We start from the raw sequence: 19573 nt of genomic DNA, 5'->3' as shown, positions 1-19573 counted from the left end.
CACACGCGGCGCACGGCAGCACCGCAAACCAGCGCTCGCGGACGAGGGATTCTCCCCCAACATCGAACGCACACTTGCTCACGCACAACGATTAAGGCCGGTCCAGACGCTACGATTTATCACTACGATTTGTCGTAGCGTATGGAAATTGGACAGATATCAATGCTCGTTTGCTCAGATTTTCTAGATCTGCGTCGATGGTCGACAACGACCGGAATCGTTGCAATTTGGCAGTCCAGACGCAACGATTTGTCTGTGCAGACAAATCGCAGCGTGTGGACCGGGTTTAGGGAGCGCTGAGTCTTGGGAAAAGTTGTTGAGCCTTCGAGCGCTTTGGGGCAAACTAGGAGCAAAGAGACAGGCGGCGATAAGCGACCGCATTGCTGGGCACACAGTTCCGACGTCAAAATTCTCGACACCGGTATGACAGCCGAAAACGGTGGAATCTTCCACTCGGTGGGTTACGCGTTCCACCGTTCGTAGGGCATGTATTCCGTGGTGCGCTCCAATAGCGCTTATCAGCTTATGTCACTGGACATTTTCCATCATTTGACGGAACTACTAATTCCCTGCAACGGCTCTTAAATCTCAACAAAACACAACAACCAGGGCCAGTCACTTTGGGGCATATTTTCAACGTATTTTTTGTCCACCCCTTGCATTAGTCAGCAACAGACCACTCCACCAACAGACCAATAGGGGAACGCAAGTATTCGCCAAACAAAACGCACGCACACCAAATTGGCCACTAATTGATGTGTATTGTAGTTCGCCAATGTCCCGAGCTATGGAAATTCCATCACCTCATTGCCAAATTTGGTTTATTCACCAAAGCGCCCATCGCCCAGCGCCGTTTCAATGGACGGATTGAGCATCGCGAATTTGGAGGTTCGCTCGACATTAGAAACTTCCTTCAGTAATCCAGTGGCCTTCGCGCAGAACCAATGGTATTCGCTGCCAGGATGGTTTCCTCACTTTTGCATTCGATATTTTTCCAGACGGAATCCGTAAGAAGAAATATTTCCCAACCAAAACGCCACCTTACCACTTGCCACGGTAGTAAAATATTTTCACTAAACAGGTTAGAGAAACGATTGCCTGTCTCTCTGACGGTATGTGTGTGATTCGCCGCGATGTATTTGCGAATGAAATACGCAGAACGTGAGAGGTGTGTGGCCGCCGCCGAGTTCCTTCGGTGAGCTCCGGCAATCATAAATCCGTTTTGCACTATAGCAGTCAGATTACACCGCCGAATCGTCTAGCTTTACACTTCGCATTCAAAAACAAGCCGTGTCATTGCATCATCTTCATCACCATGAATTAATGCAATCGAATCAGTGAATCAATCAGCATTTTATCTTCTTACCTGTCCTGCTCGTCACGCATCCCTAGACGGATGGAGAGTAGCGCTTATTAATGTCAAAAACAACAGCTGACAAGGAGCTATGAAAACAAAATGATATTCCTGACCGACCGTTGAAAAAAAATCAGATCTTCACCATGAATACTTGCAAATACTGACCATTTTTACTAACATTGTTGTAATAACAGTACTATTAGAATGAATATGAAAACTATTTTAAATCAACAAAAGGACAAACTAATAACAGAGCAACTAGTTGTGATATCGTACCAGGCACTTGTGCGAACAACATATCGCAAGCTGTTTCTTTTATTTCTGGTCCGATGTATCGGCATTGTGGTGGCGTTTACTGCCTTGTGATGTAAAAAAACCTTCGAAGAATGACCGCTATGTAAACTTAATGCCATATATTGAACTGAAATCCCGACCTAATAATTCCCATATACGTAAATCGATGAAGCCTTATTGCACTGCCTATCTAAATGCCTCTTCGTACACGATAGACGAGACGTCTTAAACAAACACTTCAAACCGCCAAATTATTCGTTATGCCGTGGTAAGATCTGTGGTGCTGAATCGTTATGTGCACTAGTTTTGACCCATCATCGGCTGTTCGCCAGAGTCGTATAAAATCTAAAAAAGGAAACGAAATTAAATATTTAGTAAACCGTACAAGGATCAATGAAGGTGTCAGCAACCATTACCTGTCTTCAATGTCTAGGGCTCATAAGACATGTTGCCACACAGAAGGGGTCATAACTAAGATTTAGCTTTTTTAAGCCGTTGCCTTGCTTGCGCTTTTGTGTAGCGATTTCTCACAGGCCTTTGTTCACCGCTCGGTGACCCATCTTCATTGATGTCGTCTTTTGTTTTTTGAAACTCTATCAATCGAGAACCATTTCAAACGATGCCAATTAGAATATTAATAGGATGGCCCAAGGGTCGAGGATGCATACCTTCCAGCAGATCGAGCGGGGGTTCAAGCAAACCTTTCCGTTGCTGTGTTTTGTAGTATCTTATCATTTTTGCTATTCCAAATCCCATACCTGCGATAATCAGAACTACGAGTATCATCAATGTGGTGTACTGCAAGATAACAAAAAGAAGCTAGCATCGTGCATCAGTCCACAGAGATACGGCGAAATACCTTTATCGCAGGTTTTTCCGTCAAAAGCATGTCTGCCAGAACGATGCACAGCCCAACGACACATCCAATTGCGCTACCGATCAGCGGAGCTCGTTTCTCCTCAAGTCTGTCTGCGTTGCTAAGTGAGGCCGCTTTCCTCGCTGCCAGAATGATACCCATGTCTTGGGGCTGCAACTGCAATGCCTTCCCGTAGGACAACAGAGCCGTATCGTACTGTCCCACGCCCATGCTGACCTCGGCTTTTCGATAGTAACCTTTCGCCCAGGTGGGATTCAGTACAATAGCTTTCTCGGCGTCCTCATTCGCATAGTAGTACTGCTGGAGTTTACAAAATGCCAGCGATCGATTGCTGTACAATATAGCATCTGATGGGCTTAGCTTTACGGCGTGCGTATAGTGAAGAATGGCCTCAGTAAAATTGCCGGCTTTCACACACCGATTCCCTTCTTCCTTTAGCTCGTCGGAAGTCAAGTTTAAATTGCTCTTGCCGCCTTCCTTTTCCGGCGGAGTCGCTTTCGGTTTCGTGGCGTTTGCCTGTGTCTGCGAGAGGACCAACAATAATTAGTATTCATCTGGCATGTTCACCGAAAGGCCCCAAACGGAACATACCATTTTATCGGTCTAGATTTTTTTCCGCTTATCTCGACAATTCTTAAATGGTAGTAACGCAAAGAGCTAGCCATAGGAATTAGCTAGCCATTTGAAATTTGATTTTCACTAAAACTCATTTTTTCTGCTCTTTAAAGTGGACAACACAACCTTAAGTTCTGAATCGGACGAAGGAACTCTTTTGTTGATATTCTGCCAGTAATCAAATTTTGACAGTTCTTTGTGCACAGTGTTGCCAGATCGACTTCGAATCTGTAACTACCGACAGGGAAGCACTTAAACAAAATGATGCAAACTTACCTTATTTAAAAAGCATTTGGACCTAAATCAAGAATATATAGACAAATTTTCATTATCGTTTTATTGTTTTATAGTAATTTTTTCTTACTCAACATTAATCAGTATATCAATAAAATGTTGATGAACGTGGAAGTACCGTTTTCCAACGATCGTTCGCTTTTCCTTAGTTCTAAAGGAGGAGCACATTTCAGGTTGATGTTATTTCCTTGGATTGTTAAAAATAAATCATAACCATACATTTTCGAAGGCCCAATACACAAGAACATAGGTGAACTGAACGTCACATAACAACCGTGTTGTTTTACAACAATTACTCAGCATTTTGAACTTTGGATCTATTTTTGTTGTTTTGCAACCCAAAGCCAAAGCATGTAGCACACTGGCGTGTGTGTATAAAAGTTAAAAGTGATAATGAAGATAAAGGTACCAAAATAATCCGCAATGGCAGATTTACAGGCAGATTTCGTGTGAGGTTTCGTGTGAATATGGTTCTATGATTCCGCAATTCCTTTCAACCAGTTCTTAACTTTCCCCGGTCCGATTTAATGAAATTAGAAATTTAAAAAGATCAAGAAATGTATTTTCAAGGGCTTTTTTCATAATAGTAGCATATATTAGAAGTGCGACTTGCTTCGCAACGGATATAACGGCGATATGGCCTTTCCCTGGCGATATTTAACATTCGGAACGTGGTTATATACACACACGCGCGATGGTGCCTCTCGTTCGATCCTGTTAGGTGTTCCGACAGCAAATCAGCTATGTGCATGTGTGAAGGAATAGTAAACGTAAACGAAAAAACTCTTTTTTGCTAAATTCTCCAACGTTGTCGATACTGAAAGGGTGTTTCCTTCTTGAAAGCTCAATCGTCACTGAGCTCAACGTCGTCTATATTTACGTCCTGGAAGTCGAAAAAATTGAGTTTAATTTTAATATTAAAGAAAAGATAACATTTTCCTGCTTCACTGATACTGACCGACGTGTCGATGTTATCATCCAGATTCAGAGCTTCGATTTCCGATTCGAAATCATCCAGCGAGGTCTTCCGTTTCACGTGCAACGAGGAGCCGATTCCCGCGCTCGAATCGTCATTTCCGCCTGTTGATGACGACACGGTGGGACACATCTTTTCCGAGCTGATGTTGACAGCTGTGCTTTCCCCGATTTTGTTATCAACGGAAGCCGGCTCGGTTTTGTCGATACTCTGCTGAGATCATTTCAGGAAAACAGTCCTTTGTTAGAAAAAAGCCAAACTATGTTCAAAATACGGCATCGAAACGAAATTTTACCAGCTGTGCTAGGACACCGTTGGACAACGTAACTGCGATGTCAGCCCCCGATGTGCTGGGATTGTAATCGAATCGTCCCTCATTTTCAGCTTCTTTCATTTCATCCATCGGTGTCCGATCCATGTTCAGTGGTACCTGCACAAGTGAATGTGTGTGTAAGTAAGTGTAATGATAGTAAAACTGAGAAAATGTCCATTTTCTCATCATATCTTACTTTGGTGGCTGCATTTGCCGGCAAAAGTGTACTCCTTTCTGGCAGAAGAAATTGCTGCGTTTTCACCGAGTCGTAAAATCCGGGGAACAAGTTTTCGTACTGTTGCGGATCGGCCAAGCTCTGGCCAGCTTTTTCGTTGATTTTGGCCAACTCCGTGCGCCAGATTTCCAGCACGTATGAAATCTTATTCGGCATATATGTCCTGCGGTAGTTGTCCCAATTTTAATTGCAAATAATTTCGAGAATCAGAATTTTGAGTAAACTTACCTAGCGAAGAACGCGGCTTCCGGTATCCGATTGGTTTGGATCAGGATTTCCAAGCATTTCTCCAAATCACCCAGTAAAAACATGGAGAGGAAGGAAATGTTGAACTTTCCTTGGGAGACACCGTTTTCGCCGAGATTTCGAAGCATATCGCTATCACCTGCCAAGCGCGTTCCGTTGGTCAGATAAGGAGAATAAGCAAAAAACACAACAAATCGAACATTCATTAGATGTGTTTCGATTGTTCTTCCCGATTGTGCCACGATTGATATATGCGACAGTGGCGCTCATGTGCCGGCGACCAATGCTTTTCCCATTACGCTTTATGTACTGTATATCATTACGAAATCGACTATGAAGGAGGAAGCATTTTGTTCGCCGAGGCGCACAATATGCGGAGGAATAGCAATTTACGATCATTGTGTCCCAGTTGCCTTGATCCGGTGGTAAAATTTATGTGCGATAGAACCACATAAACCTCGGCTGTCTCGAAACGAGTGGCCGGGAACCAACAGAAGACAATAATTTGAAGGCGCAACTAAGTTTGTTAGGGTTGTAGCGACATTTGCAATGATAATGGCAAGAGTATTTAGCCAAAGGCACAGATAACCGCACTTACCGGAGCTGGTAGCCACTAGCAAAAGACCGCCATAGTCGTTCGCATTCGTTAGACATTCCTTGACGAGATCGAATTTATTCTTGCTCGTCGCAATGCTTGCAAGCTGGCTCCACTTTTGCGGGCTGTCTGATTCCCGGGCGAGCACCAGAGCCGTGTCGAGATCGCCTATCTTGAGCGCCAGTTCGAACCGATGTTCGGGATCGATGGACACCTGCAGCGCCTGTTGACGAAAGCCTTGCATCTCGAGGAAATGTGCCACGCGGGTGCGGTGCTCTTTCGGAATGGTTGGCAGCACCCGGTCTGCCGTTTCGAAGTCGCGTCGCATCACAGCCGTCTGGTACTCGAGCACGGAAAGCAACAGAGCGAAGCTCGTCACATTCAGCTCCTTATCGCCCAAGTACAATCTGTGGTCGGGTGACAAAAATCGTCAGTATAATTCAAGCAATGCAAGTAATCGTGCTCAAATTTGTACCTGTTATCCTTCGGTACGTAGCCCAGAAGGTACATGGTTCGGTCCAGGTGCGAGATGGTAACGATTTCTCCGCCGACGTAGTAGTTGATCCGGTTAACTGAGTTTGTGTAGATGAAACAATCGCCAACCCATAATCCCGTACGCACCGATTCATTAACTTCTCCAAGTACCTGAAATTAAGACACGTTTAAAAGTAAACGTACACAATTGATAAGACTTGGCCGGATCTCCTTTTAAGGGAAACAATTGAAAGGTAAAACCTACTTCAAACGCTTCTTCAATGCCATCCTCGCTCAATTGCTGTTTAGTGGCCAGAGCATTCTGTATCATAGCGATGTCCACTTTCAGTATAAAGTAAAACTCTCCGGCGGCCAAACAAACCAATGTTCCCGCTTCGTTCCAGAACACGTGTCTAGGTAGAGTCGAAATAAATGCCATAATCAGCACCAAGGACAAATTAACAATTAGTGCTAAGGGATGAGGGAATGGTAATAACCATTACATCTTACCTCGGTAGTATGTCGATTCTTCTGATGAGCTCTAAATTTTCCCAATCGTAAAACGTTAGACCGGACGACGTTTTGACTGCTAGCAGTTGACCACCGAAAATTCCTATATTAGGGATGTAGATGAAAACATAAATGATTAAACACACTTCCGAAATCAAAATCAAAAGAGTCTTTCATACACGTGCAGAACTATGGGAGGACAATTGCGGGTTGGGGCTAGGAGAAACGTCATGCTTCTTAAACTAATCGCAAATTTAAATGTAAAAATACCTTCTACAAATAGTGGAACATGGTTTTATGTTGCGTATGTTAGTACAGACAAAAAACCCATTGGCAGTCGATGCAAATGGCGAAAAGGAAATAACAGATAGAGAAAGAGAGTGTGTTAGAAAGAGAACGAGAGAAATAGAAAGGGAGAAAGAGAGAGAAAATATGTGAAATTTAGCCTAATTCAGCAACCACTTGTTAGTACATGGTGACATTCAATTGATGTTTTTGTTTTACTATTATAGTTTGCATCGGAAGGCGTTAGCAGTTAATAGCGATCTTGGGTTTTAAATTAACGATTGGGACCAAAATTCGTTTGCCAATCAAAGCCAACCGACACACAAGTGACGTAAAAGACATGATGATCGTCCAAGAAATTGAAAGAAAAAGAAGTGAAAACGAATACCAACTTACCTTCTGCCCCATAGTCTGGCGTGAAACTTTTGCGTTCCTTAAAATTGCGGAACAACTTAACCTGGCCGCCCGATTCGCGCACTGCGTATTCGCTGTTTTCCGAGGCCCACACAAACTCTTGAGCGCACCCGAACGCCTTGTTCCGTAGTGCCATCGAGGTATAGATAATATACTCGCCATCGCCGCAAACTACCACGAATCTGTTGGTTCACAAGCACGTAACATCGTGAATAGTGCGAAAAGACGATAAGAAATGGAATGATTTTGAACGGTTTGCTTTTGGTGACCGTTTCGACTTGTAAGAACCGAGGGAAGAAGATTTACCTTCCATTCGGGTTGTGAGCAATCGTTTGCGGATAGATTTCGCACGCTCCCATATCCTTAACTGCCACCGGGAGGCGTTCTCCGTCTTTGATTTCCGTACCTAGTGGAAAGGAAAATAACATCAACATCAAAAATTAGATTCAGTGTTCATAGGTTCAGCAACCGAAGCATCCAAAGCTTCTACTGAAATGCAGCCGGTGAATAATTCATCGCCATTAACTAGCACCCACATCGCACTATCACACCACCCGCTCTTATGGTGCATATCACGCTGTGACTAGAGGGCTTGTTTCACTTAACAAAAGAATAAAATTACAATAAACTCTGAGGAGACTCAACCCACTAAGCGGGGTCGAGTCGCAAAAGGACATCTCACAAAACCTGTTAACAGTTGGATCATTTTAAGGTAAACATAACGTTTGATCATTTTGGAGAACATATCCTAATATAACAATATTGTATTTCAAATTCTTAAACAAATTGAAATAGACACCCATAAATGAATAATATATTATTCAGGTAGGCATTTTATAATTCTTGTAAAAAACTGGGACAAAATAACGTATAACTTGCATAAAAAGCTAATAAATTAAAGTCACTAATAATTTTTGAAATATCATCCAAAAAGTTACATTCTTACAAGAATTTATTAGCATAATTGAACTTCTTTAAAACAATCTGTGTTTATACAACTTCCGGTTTGAAAACAATACTGCAAACGAATTTCAAACTAAACGGCATTACAAGACTGCACAGGACTGCATGCTGTTTACAAAAAAAAAAAACTTCTGTTTGCTGGTTTGACCTCAAACAATTCGAGTTATGCACCCATTCAGCGAGAATGGAAGTTTAATCATTCTAATGCACATGATTGTGCAAGCGACGGGACATACGCGGAAAGACGTGCACTTGTCAGTCGCCTAATTGTTACTTCCGCTGAGAGGTAAAACTCCCACAGATGAGACAAAGCGAATGCAACATTCCAGCCTTCGCTTAACCCTTTTACCTTTCTACTTCACCAGCCTTCTTACACAAAACCGAGCCCGTTCTCCCTTCATTGGCGGGTGGTGGGTAAACGGAAAGCAAGGTTGAAAATGCAAGTACTTTCGGTTCGTGCATTATATTTATGCATTCAAGGATGTTTTGGAGAGTCGGCGCGTAGTTAAAATGATAACTTTTCACCTACCTTCCGGGAGAGCCTTGAGGTTGACCTGCTGCATCTCGGAGTGACGGGCCCACACGATTTTTCCGCCATTGACATCCATCGACATGGCGGGTTCCTCTCGCCCAATCTTGATAATGACGGATCCCTCATCGTAACTGTGAAAGGTTAAAATGGAACGAGCGCAAACGAAATTCGAAACGATTAGCTGAGATGGGCATCACAACCTGGCGGATACATACCCTAAAGCAACATTGTTAGTGCCACGCCTGCAAGCAATCGTCCAGACACGCTCGAAGCCATAGTTCAGCGAGGTCTCCAACCGGTAGGTGCCCGAGTGCCAGATGCGAATGGTACCGTCCTCTGAGCCGGTCAACAAGATGGGCAGCTCCGGGTGAAAGTACACAGCCGACACATTCTGTGTGTGGCCTTCAAGCGTCTGGACGCAGGTTTTATTCTGATAGTCCCAGATCTTCACCATCCGATCGTCGGCCCCGGAAATGAGGTACGGTTTATCGCCGCCATGGTAGTAATCCACACAGTTGACCCCTTGATTGTGACCCTCGAGCGTAAAGTTGGGAACGTTTGATCCCAGCTGCCAAACCTTCACCGTTCGGTCGAGGGATGCACTTGCGAAGGTGTTGTTGTCTTTCGGATTGAACACAACCTGCATAACGTAGTGCGTGTGACCCTCGAAAACTCGCTGCACCGCCCAAAGCTTTTCCCAGTTCCACAACTTTACCAGCATGTCATCTGTAAGGGAGGGGGAACGCAAAACAAATCGCGATTAAGCCTAGACCTGCGAAGCGTGTTTTGCACCCTATGCCAATCCCGCACGTACCACTGCAAGTTAGAATCAGGGGCTGTGTCGGGTGCACGGCAATGCAGCGGACGTAGTCGGTGTGCGCCTCGAATGAATGGACCTTTTCCAGTGTGTTGTAGTTGAAGACGCGCACTTGCATGTCGTCCGAACCGGTGAGGATCCAATTTTTGCGGGCCACAAACCGAGCACAACGAACCGGCAGATCGCACACCTCAAAGTCCTTCAGAAGCTGCTGTGTTTCATAGTTCATCACGTGGACGTGGCCGTTGTACAGCGCGCACAGCGCCCATGGTTCCGTCGGGTGCAGATCCGCGGACTTCACACGGTCCGACCGCGACGTAAGTCGTCTTTTGATGTCCAATCTTAGGGGCTTGAGAGCGAATATAACATATTAAACATAAAATGTAAAAGCACGTACTATATTTATACAACCTAAACAATGGATAAATGATTTTTTCAAGCAATAATAAGAATTAAACGAAATTAAACGTGTCTACATAATTGAAAATTATAAAAAAATACTGAAAAAATGCATCAGCAATTATCGTGTGTGTATTTTAATGTATTAAAACATACACATACACAATTAATATGTGAAACGCTTAAATTGAGAAAAAGAAACAAATGAAAATAAAAGCCGACGGCACTGTGGCATTGGTTGGTTCAGTTGAATCATCAATATTGAATCGATTAATTCAGCCGAAACAATTCGTACATAGTATTTTAATGATAATTAAAATGATTCTAAATTTACTCTAAATGCATACTATACATAAGTAAAGTAGTACGAAAACAAAACACACAAAATGAGCCGAAATGAGATTGAATAATCATTTAGGTCAATTTGTTGTATATTTCATTTGAACCATGGAGGTCCAATGACCAATGAGAGAGTGCGTTTTCGTTTAGAAGCTCAGTTTAGTTCAAAAGTGCCGTGAAGTCATTGCTCTACATTTTCGAGAAATTTGGAAACACTTTTGCATCATTTGTATTTCTTTGCGTCTTTTGTGATTGAGATATTTCGCAATCCCCACGTAAAGTTAGAACGAGTCAACCAAATGCAATATATTTCCACTTCACTTATCGCAGCTATAAACAACTGTTTGCCTCTGTGGTCATTACGAATGACGATACACCGATGACGACGGAGCGCTACGTCAGTTTCGGATGTTCCAGTTTCGGTCCACGACGGCTTAGTGATACCGTTTTGTAGAGGGCACATATTGTTAAAGAGTTTAGCGAATCCTCGTTTAATGCACAAGCGGACTAGTAACTATGCGATGGTTTGCTCATCGTATTCGCAATCATACAGGGAATAACACCTAAATCAATCGGTCGGAGTCGAGGTTTATGCACAAGTTCTTCATTCTGTTATTCGCTTTTCCACGCGACCTGCTACCGAGAACGTTCGCTGGAGCAAGTGCAGTTCATCGTTTTACCGGCCGACAAGAAAGGACTTTTTTTCCACCACGGACTGTGGCCGTGCTTCACAGACACTTTTCTTCACCCACGCGGACAACATTCGATGATTACTAACCATTTTTCAACAATTGCACTACAATCAGATAAAAGAAAACACTGTTTTATATAAAAAATCGCACCGACATTAAAACCCAACAACCTTAGACGTGGCTTGAAACGAGTTTGTCGGAAAACGTCAAACGCGGTTACTGAATGTTGCGCACTCTCTGTGTGTGTGTGTGACTGCTTTGTATTCAGTCGAGTTCGAAAATTCGAGTTCGAAATTTCGAGTTCGAGTCGAGTTTGAGCCGAAATTTCACACTGCAGTTGTAATTTCGTAATTTAAAATTTAACCGTTTTTTTGTATGAATCTGAGTAAATGCCAAGTTTATTTTTTCATATCAAATTTGGTTTAGCGTTCGGGTGAGTGTGTTGATAAACGCTCTGCGAGACAAAACTCACACCTAGGGGGCGCTGCAAGCACTGTGGCGAATGGGCAAATGCTCGATTTTCAAAATTTTAATCTAACCGTTCAACTGTTCTGAATCGCTAATTCGTATATTTCGCAACATAAAGTGTTTGTTATTATGATATTGCTGCTCCGAGGACCCTACACGATCTTCCTGTGGGTCTAAGTAAGCAGATTACACTAAAAGTTACCGAAAAGAGAACAGTACGAAAGGAAATATTCCGATTTTTTTTCTGTGCTGTTTACTCATTTGTGCAAATTGCATCGTTCGCATCAGCGCTCTTCGATACCCCTTTGATACTCCTCTCGACTTTTCGCTAGACAAACTTAAGTTCATAGCGGTTCAACCAGTTTTTTCAATGAAATTAGTCGGCGAATCATGTTCTCAGTATTTTTGTTTAATTTCAATGTCACATGATTAATTTCGATGCTGTTTGAAATTTATTGACAACAAACAGTTTCAACTCATGGAAAGCAATTTACAATGCATTTGAAACACACCTTCAAAATCTGTACTCCTGCAAATAAAATTTTGAAAATAGTTATTTACAAATCCCATCGTGATTAGTTCAACAAAATATACAATATACTTTCTGTAATGGCTAGATGTTGAGGTAGCATAGCACATTGTCCCCGACTCATCGCCTAAAGGTCACGCCGCGGGAAAAAATCCATGAAACAGTCAATAATGTGAAACAAAAGAAGACGAGGTTGTAGCCCAAAAATCGTACTCGTATCAATTGTCAAACTGGGTGGCAGGACGTCGTTACGTTCTGCTGACGTGATATTCTTTTTCGTCCAAAAACCACCAGCTAATAACAAGCCATTACGTGGAAGATATTTGATACGATCGCTGGTCGATGCTTCGCTTGCGTATTCTTCTCTTAGGGTCAATTTGATGCTGGATCGGATGGCAGCGATCTCGATGGTTCCAACTCAGGCAGACCAGTTTGCTTCGTTTTTGCATATAATAATAAGATGCACAGCTTGGTATAAAATGTTGCTTTGGTTAGCGAGTCCCAAAGCCGGACAGGACATCGTGTTGACAAGTGACAAGCAGATTAGTTTTTATAGACTTTTACCAGATTAATGTTTCCGACGTAGAGAAAGAGCTGCAATGTGTGTTGCTCCAAATAAGTGAAAAACATTATTTGCAAAATATGCATTAATGCTTGGTTTCAACAAACCTTGCACTGCGTGGGTCACTGTAAGAACGAATGTTAAGCTAACCAAAATGCTGTTTTTGAGGGCCATGACATGTTGACAGGCCCAGCATACGCAGCACCATTAAATATTTTGGTTGGAATTTTCTTTTAATTACTGCACTTTTTATCGGGAATCTTTGCCGGCTTCCAATTCTTGCCCGAATGATTTTGCTTGTTCGTCCGCCCGTTAGTCCGTATTTGACCTGAACTGATATGCTTCGTTCACGTCTTCCGGGGACGGTTTTGGAGTCGAAAGATGAACACTTTCGTTGCGGCCCAGCGGGGTAAGATTATTATCAATACAGTAACTGCGCTGCAGGTGGGCGCGATGAGGTACGTTAAGGGGAATCCAGATGCGAACATGACGCAATTGGAATGTGTTTGGGTATGAGACGACAGAATCTGATTGCTAATAATCTGAATCCAAGATGCAGCTACTGTATTCGTGTTGTGTTGGAGTATCTTGTTTGCTGACAACACTATTGGATGCACATGGTGAAGTCTTTCTTGATATCTCTTGTCCTTATTTTAAAACATTTTGAAAACCTACGGTAAGGAATCTCCTTAGAGAACCTTAAAAAATCAAACATATAAATAGCAACCTACTATAAAGCTGGAGACCTTTTCTATTTACGAAATAGTGATTTTCACTTATTGTTCCGATGAAAGCGATGATCATTAGGTCTTTCTTTGTAACGTGGTTCGTGGTATGCAGTTGAAAAAAAACACCGGAAGGCCCTCCTTAAACTTAATACTATGGCCATCGCCAGTAATTTATTGTCACTTTAAAGAAATTTATCGTCGTTCTGTCATTAAAGTATAGACCATCGCGTTACTTTCGCTTCCAACCCCTAGGCCGCATTGGACGTGTCCGGGAACTTGGCTTCGCTGCGGAGGCAAAGAAGCAAAAAAGTACGATAAAGTACTTGGCAAAAACCCACCGGCACGCGGGAAAGTTCCGGGCGCGGTTCGAAGAATACCGTGCGAAAAATATGGACTCTGGCAGGGATTTGTTGGAACTTTTCCAATTAAACTGCTTGTTAAAATCCGCTATTTGGCGCTACAACGACGGTTCAGCAAACTCAACCAGAAAACATCCGTGCGAAAGCTAAAGGTCCTGTCCGCCAGGACGGAACAATAACACTTTTCACCTTTTTGCCATTTGAATTTTTATAAATCGCGCACCTTGTCCAAGGTGTCTCTATTGCGGATTTGACGCTTTCCGGTTCATACAACTCCGCTCACAAGTGCCGGCAACTTGAGGATCTTTGTGTAACGCGGGTTGTGCACTGCCAATTGACGTTCCTCTTCCAGAAATTCGACGAAAGCAACTTTAGTATTAAACATTTACTTTTCTTGCTTGCTTCGTGGGGACGGCTTGAGAGTTAAGGAACGGCGTACCTAAGGCGGGTCTTCGAAGGGATTGGCAATACACAAAGCCATTGTTGGCCCTGATTTCCCTGACTGGCGAAGGCTCTGGTGCTTACAGCAGCACCTAGCACGATAACAATGTTGCTGCAGCATAATCGATTTTGCATTGTTCGTCAACCCACATAATGGAATCTCTGCCACCGGGTGGTGTAGCCCTTTCGTTGTGTCGCAAAATTTGCAAATGCAGAACTTTCGCACAGAAGATGTCCTTTGCGCGCGGCCACAGTCCGTTGTCGAAATCGCTCGCAGCATCCACTTGCCGGAGGGTAGAAGTAAGTAGTCATTTTGTTCACAGGTGCACCGCGAGACACTGCTGCCTGTAGGAAGCTGTTGGAAGTAGCCTCGGTGGTCTGTGTTTAATGGACGCAGCCATGAGGAGAAGATTGTTTAACAATGTAATATTGTTGCCAGAGTGGCCACACTTGGGTTGGCCGAGGAGGTAGCGACCTTAAAGCGACAACTATATTAACAAACGTGGTGTAGTTCTTAAAGCGAGTCACGCGATTAAAGCTGCTAACAAGCTAACATAATTGGATTTATGTTTTTGTTTTTAATCGCACCGCTGATATTATAGCTCTTAAGAATCGTAGACTCTTGTTGTCTATTGAAACTATTTCTTTCCATTTAGATGAGAACAGCAAACGATGAAGTTTGTGAAACAGATTGCCAATTGAAGGAAAAGTTGAATTCGTCCTTAATTTCATGTGTGAAAGTTCTAGCTTCATCGGATTTTTGGATCAAAATGTGTATTTACTTATCCGACAATTACAACCGCCAAGCGGTCCTGTCCTGCCCTGCATTTGAAATGCTTAGTGTTCAGATAAGTGTCTGATCTCGATGATCGTGATATCTCGTGTGCTACCCAACAGAACCATTCTTCGATTATACCCGTTTTTGCCAGGCTCCCTCGTGATTCGTTAATGGATGCATCAAACGGGGCTTCGCTCGGTTGCATGTTAGATATTTGAATTAGTGTGGAATGTGTTGCTCTATACCCTGGTCATTACCATGGTTTCCGGTATCTTTGGTATTTCTAGCACGCCAAACGCCAGGAATTCATCATCTCCGGCTAGTCACCCACCCGCATTCACCATGGCGTTGGCTCACACACAGTTCGTCGATACAACAATTCGTCTACAACACTGGCGCCCTTCCCAGTATGGGGGCCACTTTACGTTGCCGTGGAATGTTTTTGGTGGCGGGCTTCCAACACCGATGCCAACCCAATGGCACATACCACATTGTCGTACCATTTGACCATGCTGCAGGTACCGTTTTTCACACGAGAAGACCCACTAGTCGAATCGGACAGCTCGTCTGCTTCGTTCAATATTTTGTGGGACACATTCTCAGCATTCTCGCTCAATTCCAGTACAGCTTGGCAGGAAAGGAAAACATCAAGAATCAGTGGTTTCTTTTTCGATCAGATCAAGACCACTGGTCGCCAGGACGAAGACAGCGGCAACGTTTTCAACAAAAAACCGCAGCACGCACACCGAGGCTCGCTCCGAAAAGGTAACACACAGAACAATGAAAGTAAGGATAACGGCAAACAACTGAAACTAATTAAATAAAACTGAAAGCATAGCCGTGCCCCCTGAGGATGTTTTAAAAAAGGGCATTTGATGTTGTACCGACCACACCACCGTACGTTACCTCGTCAAGCTCAAAAATGGGTTCTCCCGGCAGAAATCCCTTTTCGGTGAACAGTTTGTGGAAAAATAATAGCCGTCGAGCGGTACTGCGAGTCTGCCCTGAAACGGAGGTGTTGATCGTCGGCACGTGACCCCCTAGAGGGCCACGTGGTTGCTAGTTGTATCCACCGGACTTCGGGATGACTTGTATGCCCCCCGGGGACGTTTCCTAACATAAGCCGCTGTTTTGCGGTTAGCGAAACAACAGTAGGCGATGCCATCATTTCAAAGGAAACTTTTGTAGCAATTCTCGACTATCTGTTACGAACACGGAACACGGTGGCACGGGCGATATGGCGTTCGTTATGCTCGAAATATGGTATTTGATATGCAACATGGCACATACGTCACCTGCAGTAAAGTCAATCAAATTTTCTCTCTTTGCATAGCTTTGAGACAACCATTTGATGTTTGGTGGCTATGCTACGGGTAACTTCAAAGCGGGATATTTGGTTCTTGAAAAAATCCAATTTAGTTTGCCTCTTTTGCTCTTTACATATTTGTGACTTTGCAGAAGATTTGTTGATGGATAAAGCTACTTCAATTACCACTGCTAAGCAATCGCAATGTTTCAACAACTTATCTCTATACCTTAAAAATCGTTTCTGGTCAGCAATTTCTTCCACGACCTCCCGTCGGTTTACTTCACGCTTCCAAGTGACCATCGATTCCCTCGCCCATCCGCCTACTCAGGTTTCTCCCTCTTTCTATTCCACCACCAAATCGTATTAGCGAAAATTGATACTATGGTTCCCATCCGCGCTCGAGACGGCCGATTGTTATCAAAGCCTGTTCCGTCGCTACGTCGCTCATTTCCCGCCCATCCGTTTCGCTGTCGATCGGCGGTACACTCCAGATTAGATCAATGGACGCATTTATTAGATTTGGCTGGTATCGCCTGGATTCTATCAGGGTGGCCGCCCTTCAAAAAAACCCGACCTTCTGTTCGCTTCTGTCCCGCTGCGACCTGATTCATCATTTGTGTTTGTTTTTGTCGTCCCGTACATCGGCTCGGTTTTCCACCGAGGGGCCGTACCAATGTGGTCTGGTTTTTCGGACTGTTTTGCCCGACTTTGTCCGGCCGTCTTCGCCATCTTGCGTCAGCCCGAGAGGGTCTGCGTCGAGCGTGAGCTGGTTTTTATCATCACGGACCGATTCGTGCTGCTCGCCTATTCAAATGAGCAAAGTAATGTGATGGCGTGATACCCGCAACCACGGCTGTTGTCCTTTGACATCCCTCCCAAACCCACGAAAAGACAGGAAGAAGTTTTCCGACCGACAGGCAATCGCGCTCATTGTCTGACAAACTTTACCAGCGCCTAGGTGTGGTAGCAGAAGTCCCTCTTTCCCGGCCCGGCTTTGCAAGCGCGCTTCTAATTCCGAGATGTAGCCAGCGACAGCGTCAGGCAAGCGACAAAGTGGCACCTTTGCTGGCTTGGGTTTCCAGTGCCGACGCCACGGCCCTTACCTCCCTCCGGATTTCGGCTACCGCAAAACCACAACCTATCCCAAGCCGGCTGGCTACCGATGGAAGGTATCGGGCCACTTCCGGGGCACGCAGACTTCGCCCCAAAACGGTCGGTGCCACACACACACACACCCCCCAGGGAAAATCACCTGAGGAAACAGCTATTTTCAATTTGTCCCACAAAAACAAAAGAAACCCAGAGTGCTTCTCGCATTACACCGCAGCGGCAATGGCCGATCATTCGCACTTGGTGGGTGGGAAGATGCGCCGAAACCCCACGGTTCGGAGGATTAGCGTTAGCACCGGAGCGGTCGGGAAACGGACGCACGCTCGGGGTAATACAACCTGTTCCCTTTTTCCGGAAGTGTTGCCGAAAAGCACTTCAGGGGAGGGGTGCCATTACTCGATACTGGGATGATCGCAATGGGTTTCTCCGGACGCGAGAAACCCGCACCGTACCCCTAGGTACGTGTGTAATGTGATAAGTTGGTACAATAAAAAACAAGTGATTTAATTTGCGTCCAATTTGCTTGTTGCTGTGCTTGGGATGGCGCTCATTGGCGTTATCGTTTTCGTGCTCAAAGTGCCAAATGTCTCGTGACTGTCGGTAACGAGGAGGCGATACTTAAGGAACGGGTAATTAAAACAATTTCAGACAAGTGTCTGGTATGTGGCAGTCGCAGCTGAAGTAGCATTCTATTTCGATACAGTTTTTAAATTTCGGGCATTTTCTAGTAGCATTTCTAATTGTTTTCTAAATTTATAGATCTCCTTCCGATTGTAAACTGTGTACTAAATGTAAAAAGAAAAATATATATGTAAAAAGTAGCGAAGAAGGGGTTGAAGTAGTATTTCTTATACGTTCAGCATGCAAACCAGTTGGGCACATAGTTCTGCCAGTCGGTGTAGTAAGACAAAGTGAAATGTAATGCATGAATATGCGCGACTGTTGATGAAATGATTTAATGTGAATCCTGTTTGCAGGTGTTGATTGGTATGCATTCGAGTGCAGAGTCGCTAAAATGTGTTTAAGGTACTATCTGGCAAATCAACCCATCCTACTTTGAGACATAAATCTTATCCGATCTTCCCAAACTGACGGTCTTGGGACAGGTGTAAAACACAATACGTTCCAGTTCGGCGTAGCGACGTAGTCCTCGGCAGTACGAATAAAGCATAATCTTCCGGTTGTGCATAATGTGACGACGATGGTAGACGATCGTTTTTTCCCCTTTCCTTTGGCATTTGGATCATTGGGTTCATGCAATTCGCGGGCCAATCGTCCCTCGGTCGTTTAGGAACACAGCTTAACCAAGAATTTGAAAACGACAGCCGCCACGTGGCCTTCGATAGCGACCCCTTTCTGAGCCATTTCCTACACTTTCCAACTGCTCCGTTCCTTTCGTAGCATTTCTGCGCGCACTCTACCGAGACGACCGAGGGTGGATAGTTCAACGGGGAACGTGTCACCAAACCCTGCCTATTAATAGCAGCTTTCGACGTGAGTGTGATGATTATTGCATTAGAAAACAGGATTTTCTCGGATCAAATTAGCCACCATATAGATATAGACGATAGAGGCGAAGAATAGAAAAACAATCTCGTAGAAGTGTGCCATAAATGATCATGCTACTTCCAAATATCAAGTAATTACTCAACACTAATATGACTATACGTTTTTTTTCTTCCTAGTATCTTATGAACAATTTTTAGAATAAAAGTGAATATGCCTACAGCCGTCCAGGACTCTTCTCGACTCACCATATTCGCCAGATCCATTTCTTCCAATCGACGCAATCTTTCCTCGCGCTGCAATGCTGCTTCCTTGGCCTGATGACGGCGTTGTTTGTTGCGCAAGTGTCCCATGGCGTGATATCGATGCGAAAATTTCGCTTTAAGCAATTATCGTCCGGTGTACAGAATAGAGATGGCGCATCCGAGTCTGGGCTCCTGTAAAGAGTGCAAAAAGTAAATACAAAAAAAAACATTACGTCTGGAATGAATCACGATGAAAAAAAAAAAATACTCCAGAAGTGTTTCTGAGGAAGGTTAACTCCATTTACGCGACA

At 43.9% G+C, this 19573-nt stretch overlaps 2 protein-coding genes across 3 annotated transcripts; both read right to left on the bottom strand.

Annotated features, from left to right (window-relative positions):
* Nucleotides 1-1529: 1529 nt before the first annotated feature.
* On the bottom strand, nt 1530-3275 carry LOC128267661 (small glutamine-rich tetratricopeptide repeat-containing protein alpha-like). Its single transcript, XM_053004547.1, has 5 exons — nt 3120-3275; nt 2511-3050; nt 2320-2449; nt 2068-2244; nt 1530-1996 (listed from the first exon to the last, which is right to left on the bottom strand). Exons 1-4 carry the CDS (start codon nt 3120-3122, stop codon nt 2123-2125), a joined length of 795 nt encoding a protein of 264 aa, XP_052860507.1. The 5' UTR covers nt 3123-3275; the 3' UTR covers nt 1530-1996; nt 2068-2122.
* Nucleotides 3276-3599: 324 nt separating this feature from the next.
* LOC128269414 (coatomer subunit beta') lies at nt 3600-19370 on the bottom strand. Of its 2 annotated transcripts, none has more exons than XM_053006871.1 (15): nt 19266-19370; nt 9795-10146; nt 9196-9706; nt 8978-9111; nt 7792-7891; nt 7468-7667; nt 6787-6889; nt 6542-6689; nt 6278-6447; nt 5806-6209; nt 5190-5346; nt 4923-5124; nt 4709-4843; nt 4396-4626; nt 3600-4320 (listed from the first exon to the last, which is right to left on the bottom strand). In XM_053006871.1, the coding sequence occupies exons 1-15, from the start codon at nt 19368-19370 to the stop codon at nt 4282-4284; spliced, it is 2991 nt and encodes a 996-aa protein (XP_052862831.1). In that variant the 3' UTR covers nt 3600-4281. The 2 variants fall into 2 exon arrangements, with proteins under 2 accessions (XP_052862831.1, XP_052862832.1); XM_053006872.1 differs by having other exon boundaries at nt 4396-4623; nt 19266-19292.
* Nucleotides 19371-19573: the final 203 nt, after the last annotated feature.

The sequence above is a fragment of the Anopheles cruzii genome, chromosome 2, assembly GCF_943734635.1.
Source record: "Anopheles cruzii chromosome 2, idAnoCruzAS_RS32_06, whole genome shotgun sequence".
NCBI classification, from domain to species: Eukaryota; Metazoa; Arthropoda; class Insecta; order Diptera; family Culicidae; genus Anopheles; species Anopheles cruzii.
This window is presented reverse-complemented; position numbering and strand designations above follow the sequence as displayed.